At 43.1% G+C, this 8,422-nt stretch overlaps 1 protein-coding gene across 1 annotated transcript in view; it reads left to right on the top strand.

Moving 5' to 3' along the window:
* The window catches only part of SHCBP1 (SHC binding and spindle associated 1), a 422,105-nt gene that overhangs the window by 160,569 nt on the left and 253,114 nt on the right, over positions 1 to 8,422 (top strand). The window contains exons 6-7 of the mRNA XM_053719355.1: positions 12 to 123; positions 7,780 to 7,900. Of these exons, the coding sequence (XP_053575330.1) occupies positions 12 to 123; positions 7,780 to 7,900 (233 nt within the window). The remainder of the gene's footprint in view (positions 1 to 11; positions 124 to 7,779; positions 7,901 to 8,422) is intronic.

Raw genomic sequence — 8,422 nt, 5'->3', positions numbered from 1 at the left:
AAATGGTTTCGCGGTGGAAAAGTTGTTCATGTGGTGTCAAAACCAATGTCCATAAGCACTCTGCAATGTTTAACACTGGATAGGCTCCAACCCGAGTCTGAGAATGGAGAGTTTGAAATAGAGGTAAAAAGCCACACCCATTAAAAAGCTGGTTATTTAAAGGGCCAGTAAACCTAAAAAATGTTATATAATTCTGCACATAGTGCAGAATTATATAACATTATATTAGCAGCAGCTTTATAAAACCTAATATTCCCTGTGAATTTTTATAAAAATGACAGTTTTTCAGACCTGCTCTATGTGCTCTAATGAGCGGGTCTGTTTTTTACACAGAGCGCATCTGGCCAGCTGTCTATTCACAGCCCGGCCCGACCGCACCATTATACTCAGTGCAGCACAGAGAGCGGGTCTGAAAAACGGTCATTTCTCTTGTAAGGTGTATCCAGTCCACGGATCATCCATTACTTGTGGGATATTCTCCTTCCCAACAGGAAGTTGCAAGAGGATCACCCACAACAGAGCTGCTATATAGCTCCTCCCCTAACTGCCATATCTAGTCATTCTCTTGCAACTCTCAACAAGCATATAGGTAGTAAGAGGAAAGTGGTGTAATGTGGCTGTTATCTTGCTTCAATCAAAAGTTTGTTGTTTTTAAATGGTACCGGAGTTGTACTATTTTGTCCCAGGCAGAAAAATAGAAGAATCTGCCTGTGATTTCTATGATCTTAGCAGGTTGTAACTAAGATCCATTGCTGTTCTCACACATGACTGAAGAGAGAGGTAACTTCAGCGGGGGAATGGCGTGCAGGTTATCCTGCTATGAGGTATGTGCAGTTAAGATTTTTTCTAGAAGATGTGAATGCTAGAAAATGCTGCTGATACCAAATTTATGTAAGGTAAGCCTGAATACAGTGATTTAATAGCGACTGGTATCATGCTTACTTTCTGAGGTAATACTCTTTTATATTTACAATATAAAACGTTTGCTGGCATGTTTAAACGTTTTTATATATACTTTGGTGATAAAACTTTATTGGGGCCTAGTTTTTTCCACATGGCTGGCTTAAATTTGCCTAGAAACAGTTTCCTGAGGCTTTCCACTGTGTTACTATGATTGGGAGGGGCCTAATTTAGCGCTTTTTTGCGCAGTAACTTTTACAGACTGAGACATCCAGCTTCCTCCAGGAGTCCCCTGAATGCTATAGGACATCTCTAAAGGGCTCTTAGGCTTTCCAAAATCGTTTGTTGGGGAAGGTAGGCCCACAGCAAGGCTGTGGCAGTTGGTGTGACTGTTAAAAAAACGTTTATCGTTTTTTTATCTGTTTTTTGAACTAAGGGGTTAATCATCCATTTGCAAGTGGGTGCAATGCTCTGTTAGCTTATTATACACACTGTAAAAATTTCATTTGATTTACTGCCTTTTTTCACAGTTTTTCAAATTCTGACATTTGTTTCTCTTAAAGGCACAGTACCTTTTCTTATATTTGCTTGTTAACTTGATTTAAAGTGTTTTCCAAGCTTGCTAGTCTCATTGCTAGTCTGTACAAACATGTCTGACATAGAGGAAACTCCTTGTTCATTATGTTTAAAAGCCATGGTGGAACCCCCTCTTAGAATGTGTACCAAATGTACTGATTTCACTTTAAGCAATAAAGATCATATTCTGTCTTTAAAAAAATTATCACCAGAGGAATCTGACAAGGGGGAAGTTATGCCGACTAACTCTCCCAACGTGTCAGATCCTTTGTATCCCGCTCAAGGGACTCACGCTCAAATGGCGCCAAGTACCTCCAGGGCGCCCATAGCGTTTATTTTACAAGACATGGCGGAAGTCATGGATAATACACTGTCAGCGGTATTAGCCAGACGACCTGAATTTAGAGGAAAGCGAGATAACTCTGGAGTTAGACGAAATACAGAGCAAACTGACGCATTAAGAGCTATGTCTGATACTGCCTCACAATATGCAGAAGCTGATAAAGGAGAGCTTCTTTCTGTGGGTGATGTTTCTGACTCAGGGAAGATGATTCAACCTGATTCTGATATTTCTACATTTAAATTTAAGCTTGAACACCTCCGCGTGTTACTCAGGGAGGTTTTAGCTGCTCTGAATGACTGTGATACAATTGCAGTGCCAGAGAAATTGTGTAGACTGGATAAATACTATGCAGTGCCGGTGTGCACTGATGTTTATCCAATACCTAAAAGGTTTACAGAAATTATTACTAAGGAATGGAATAGACCAGGTGTGCCGTTCTCTCCCCCTCCTATTTTTAGAAAAATGTTTCCAATAGACGCCACCACACGGGACTTATGGCAGACAGTTCCTAAGGTGGAGGGAGCAGTTTCTACTCTAGCAAAGCGTACTACTATCCCCGTCGAGGACAGTTGTGCTTTCTTAGATCCAATGGATAAAAAGTTAGAGGGTTACCTTAAGAAAATGTTTATTCAACAAGGTTTTATCCTACAGCCCCTTGCATGCATTGCTCCTGTCACTGCTGCTGCGGCGTTCTGGTTTGAGTCTCTGGAAGAGGCTTTACAGGTAGCGACTTCATTGGATGACATACTTGACAAGCTTAGAGCACTTAAGCTAGCCAATTCTTTTGTTTCTGATGCCATTGTTCATTTGACTAAACTAACGGCTAAGAATTCTGGTTTTGCTATCCAGGCGCGCAGAGCGCTATGGCTTAAATCATGGTCAGCTGACGTTACTTCAAAGTCTAAGCTGCTTAACATTCCCTTCAAGGGGCAGACCCTATTGGGGCCTGGTTTGAAGGAGATTATTGCTGATATCACTGGAGGAAAAAGGTCATGCCCTTCCTCAGGATAGGTCCAAATCAAGGGCCAAACAGTCTAATTTTCGTGCCTTTCGAAACTTCAAGGCAAGTGCGGCATCAACTTCCTCTAATGCAAAGCAAGAGGGATCTTTTGCTCAGTCCAAGACGGTCTGGAGACCTAACCAGGCCTGGAACAAAGGTAAGCAGGCCAAAAAGCCTGCTGCTGCCTCTAAGACAGCAGCAGGTAACGGATCTAGTAGGGGGCAGACTTTCGCTCTTCGCCCAGGCGTGGGCAAGAGATGTCCAGGATCCCTGGGCGTTGGAAATTATATCCCAGGGATATCTTCTGGACTTCAAGGCTTCCCCTCCAAAAGGGAGATTTCACCTTTCACAATTATCTGCAAACCAGATAGAGAGGCATTCTTACACTGTGTACAAGACCTCCTAGTTATGGGAGTGATCCATCCAGTTCCATAGGAGGAACAGGGACAGGGATTTTACTAAAATCTGTTTGTGGTTCCCAAAAAAGAGGGAACCTTCAGACCAATCTAAAGATCTTAAACAAATTCCTCAGAGTTCCATCATTCAAAATGGAAACTATTCGGACCATCCTACCTATGATCCAGGAGGGTCAATATATGACTAAAGTGGATTTAAAAGATCTTCACATTCCGATACATAAAGATCATCATCGGTTTCTCAGGTTTGCCTTCCTAGACAGGCATTACCAGTTTGTAGCTCTTCCCTTTGGGTTAGCTACAGCCCCAAGAATTTTTATGAAGGTTCTGGGGTCGCTTCTGGCGGTCCTAAGGCCGCGGGGCATAGCAGTGGCCCCTTATTTAGACAACATCCTGATTCAGGCGTCAAACTTCCAAATTGCCAAGTCTCATATGGACATAGTGTTGGCATTTCTGAGGTCGCATGGGTGGAAGGTGAACGAGGAAAAGAGTTCTCTATCCCCCCTCACAAGAGTTTCCTTCCTAGGGACTCTGATAGATTCTGTAGAAATTAAAATTTACCTGACGGACTCCAGGTTATCAAAACTTCTAAATTCCTGCCGTGTTCTTTATTCCATTCCTCGCCCTTCGGTGGCTCAGTGCATGGAAGTAATCGGCTTAATGGTAGCGGCAATGGACATAGTGACGTTTGCACGCCTACATCTCAGACCGCTGCAACTCTGCATGCTCAGTCAGTGGAATGGGGATTACACAGATTTGTCCCCTCTGCTAAATCTGGATCAAGAGACCAGGAATTCTCTTCTCTGGTGGCTATCTCGGGTCCATCTGTCCAAAGGTATGACCTTTCGCAGGCCAGATTGGACAATTGTAACGACAGATGCCAGCCTTCTAGGTTGGGGTGCAGTCTGGAACTCCCTGAAGGCTCAGGGATCATGGACTCAGGAGGAGTCGCTGCTTCCAATAAATATTCTGGAACTGAGAGCGATATTCAATGCTCTTCATGCTTGACCTCAGTTAGAAACTCTGAGGTTCATCAGATTTCAGTCTGACAACATCACAACTGTGGCTTACATCAACCATCATGGGAGAACAAGGAGTTTCCTAGCGATGGGCAGAGATTCACTCTTGCCACCTATCAGAGCTATCCATATCCCAGGTGTAGAGAACTGGGAGGTGGATTTTCGATTTCATCAGACTTTTCATCCGGGGGAGTGGGAACTCCATCCGGAGGTGTTTGCACAATTGATTCATCGTTGGGGCACACCAGAACTGGATCTCATGGCGCCTTGGTCCTTCTACCTGGCTTATGTGTTTCCACCGTTTCCTCTGCTCCCTCGTCTGATTGCCAAAATCAAGCAGGAGAGAGCGTCAGTGATCTTGATAGCGCCTGCGTGGCCACGCGGGACTTGGTATGCAGATCTGGTGGACATGTCATCCTTTCCACCATGGACTCTGCCGCTGAGACAGGACCTTCTACTTCAAGGTCCTTTCAACCATCCAAATCTAATTTCTCTGAGGCTGACTGCCTGGAGATTGAACGCTTGATTTTATAAAAGCGTGGTTTCTCCGAGTCAGTCATTGATACCTTAATTCAGGCACGAAAGCCTGTCACCAGGAAAATCTATCATAAGATATGGCGTAAATATCTTTATTGGTGTGAATCCAAGGGCTACTCATGCAGTAAGGTCAGGATTCCCAGAATATTATCTTTTCTCCAAGAAGGATTGGAGAAAGGATTGTCAGCTAGTTCCTTAAAGGGACAGATTTCTGCACTATCTATTCTTTTGCACAAGCGTCTGGCGGATGTTCCAGGCGTTCAGGCATTTTGTCAGGCTTTAGTTAGAATCAAGCCTGTGTTTAAACTTGTTACTCCACCTTGGAACTTAAATTTAGTTCTTAAAGTTCTTCAGGGGGTTCCGTTTGAACCTTAGATATCAAACTTTTATCTTGGAAAGTTATTTTTTTGGTAGCTATTTCCTCGGCTCGTAGAGTTTCCGAGTTATCTGCCTTACAATGTGATTCTCCTTATCTGATCTTCCATGCAGATAAGGTAGTTCTGCGTACCAAACCTGGGTTTTTACCTAAGGTGGTATCTAATAAGAATATCAATCAAGAGATTGTTGTTCCGTCTTTGTGTCCTAATCCTTCTTCAAAGAAGGAACGTCTATTACACAATCTGGACGTGGTTCGTGCTTTAAAGTTTTACTTACAAGCTACTAAAGATTTTCGTCAAACATCTGCTTTGTTTGTTGTCTACTCTGGACAGAGGAGAGGTCAAAAGGCTTCGGCAACCTCTCTTTCTTTTTGGCTAAGAAGCATAATCCGCTTAGCCTATGAGACTGCTGGCCAGCAGCCTCCAGAAAGGATTACAGCTCATTCTACTAGAGCTGTGGCTTCCACATGGGCCTTTAAAAATGAGGCTTCTGTTGAACAGATTTGCAAGGCGGCGACTTGGTCTTCGCTTCACACTTTTTCTAAATTCTACAAATTTGATACTTTTGCTTCTTCGGAGGCTATTTTTGGGAGAGAGGTTTTACAGGCAGTGGTACCTTCCGTTTAAGTACCTGCCTTGTCCCTTCCCTACTTTAGCTTTGGTATTGGTATCCCACAAGTAATGGATGATCTGTGGACTGGATACACCTTACAAGAGAAAACATAATTTATGCTTACCTGATAAATTTATTTCTCTTGTGGTGTATCCAGTCCACGGCCCGCCCTGTCATTTTAAGGCAGGTATTTTTAAATTTTAAACTACAGTCACCACTGCACCCTATGGTTTCTCCTTTCTCTGCTTGTTTTCGGTCGAATGACTGGATATGGCAGTTAGGGGAGGAGCTATATAGCAGCTCTGCTGTGGGTGATTCTCTTGCAACTTCCTGTTGGGAAGGAGAATATCCCACAAGTAATGGATGATCTGTGGACTGGATACACCACAAGAGAAATAAATGTATCAGGTAAGCATAAATTGTTTTTTTTTCTGAGAATGTGATTGAAACTCTAGTTCAGGCAAGAAAGCCGGTCACTCGACGCATCTATCATAAGGTGTGGAGGACTTACTTGTCCTGGTGTGAGAGTGATGGCTACCCTTGGCACAAAGTGAGGGTATCCAGGATCTTGTCCTTTCTCTAAGAGGGTTTGGAGAAGGGTCTCGCCGCTACTTCCCTAAAAGGACAAATTTTGGCTTTATCTGTTCTGTTGCATAGAAGACTTGCTGATCTCCCTGACATCCAATCTTTTGTTCAGGCTCTGACTCGAATCAGGCCTGTTTTTAGGCAGACTGCTCCCCCTTGCAGCTTAAACTTGGTACTTAAGGGTTCTGTTTGAGCCTATGCATTCTCTTGACAAAAAAAAATCTCATGGAAGGTTCTCTTTCTGTTGGCCATTGCTTCGGCACGCAGAGTCTCTGAGCTGGCGGCCTTGCAATATGAGCCCCCTTATCTGGTGTTTCATGCGGATAGGGCTGTTCTTCGCACAGGCTTGGGGTTTCTCCCCAAGGTGGTGTCTAACCGTAACATCAATCAGGAGATAGTTGTTCCTTTATGTCTTAACCCTTCTTCTCCTAAGGAGAGGTTACTTCATAATCTGGATGTGGTTCGTGCTTTGAAATTCTATCTTCAGGCCAAAAAGGATTTCAGACAATCTAAATCACTTTTTGTTGTATGTTCAGGGAAGCGCAGGGGTCAGAGGGCTTCTGCTACTTTGTCTTTTTGGCTGAGGAGCTTGATCTGCTTGGCCTATGAGACAGCGGGAATTAAGCCTCCTCAGAGGATTACGGCTCATTCCACTAGAGCGGTAGCTTCATCTTAGGCCTTCAAAAATTAGGCTTCTATGGAGCAGATTTGCAAGGCGGCTACCTGGTCCTCCTTGAATACCTTCACTAAGTTTTACAAATTTGACGTTTTTGCTTCTGCGGAAGCCGTTTTTGGGAGAAGGGTTCTACAGGCTGTGGTGCCCTCAGATTAAGGGTCTGCCTTTTACCCTCCCGTTTTCATTCAGTGTCCTCTAAAAGCTTGGGTATATGTTCCCACAAGTAATGAATGAAGCTGTGGACGCTCCTCCCCTTTAGATGGAAAACATAAATTATGCTTACCTGATAATTTTATTTCCATCGTGGGGAGGAGAGTCCATGGCCCTCGCCCGTATCTCCGACGGGCGAACCTAAATTTTAATATATTCTTCTGGCACCATTTATACCCTAATGTTTCTCATACTGTTCCTTGTTCCCTCAGCAGAATGACTGGGGGATGAGGGGGGGAGTGGGGGAGGTATTTAAACCTTTGGCTGGGGTGTATTTGCCTCCTTCTGGTGGCCAGGTTCTTAATTCCCACAAGTAATGTATGAAGCCGTGGACTCTCCTCCCCACGATGGAATTACAATTATCAAGTAAGCATAATTTATGTTTTTGTGTTTGTCGATTTAAGAATAAGGCCTCTGAGGACAGGGATATCAATGGGGAGTATTAGCTAGGGGACAGGAAAATTTGTAGTTGATTTTAATTGGTATTTTTTTATTTGATCATTGTTTTGTGCCATTTACTTTCACAGTTTCACAATGATCCATTGGCTGCAGTGAATGCTTGCTATGAAGGCGATCTGGTCATAATTTGTCCTGGGCATTACGTAGTACACGGCTTGTTCAGCATTACGGATTCCATTGAATTAGAAGGTATTTGAATATCTAATAATTTATCCTCTCTTCAACTGTGTGATCTATTTTCACATAAACATTTAACGTTCTAAATATGCATTGCACATCTATTTTCCTCTCCTTTCATTCCTTTTATCTGCCTTGTTCTGTGTTTGTGATACTTGTTGGCTTGTTTTTTTTTTTTTTTTTTTTAACAGTTTAGTGAAGGTGGCAAAGACACTGCCTCATTTTTTCCTTATTATGCCCTTTTCTCCAACATAGGTGTGTCCGGTCCACGGCGTCATCCTTACTTGTGGGGATATTCTCTTCCCCAACAGGAAATGGCAAAGAGCCCAGCAAAGCTGGTCACATGATCCCTCCTAGGCTCCGCCTACCCCAGTCATTCTCTTTGCTGTTGTACAGGCAACATCTCCACGGAGATGGCTTAGAGTTTTTTAGTTTTTAACTGTAGTTTTTATTATTCAATCAAGAGTTTGTTATTTTAAAATAGTGCTGGTATGTACTATTTACTCTGAAACAGAAAAGAGATGAAGATTTCTG

Source organism: Bombina bombina, chromosome 1 (assembly GCF_027579735.1).
Source record: "Bombina bombina isolate aBomBom1 chromosome 1, aBomBom1.pri, whole genome shotgun sequence".
In the NCBI taxonomy this organism is placed as follows: Eukaryota; Metazoa; Chordata; class Amphibia; order Anura; family Bombinatoridae; genus Bombina; species Bombina bombina.
The sequence above is the reverse complement of the archived record's forward strand: the minus strand, read 5'-3'. Positions and strand labels throughout refer to the sequence as shown.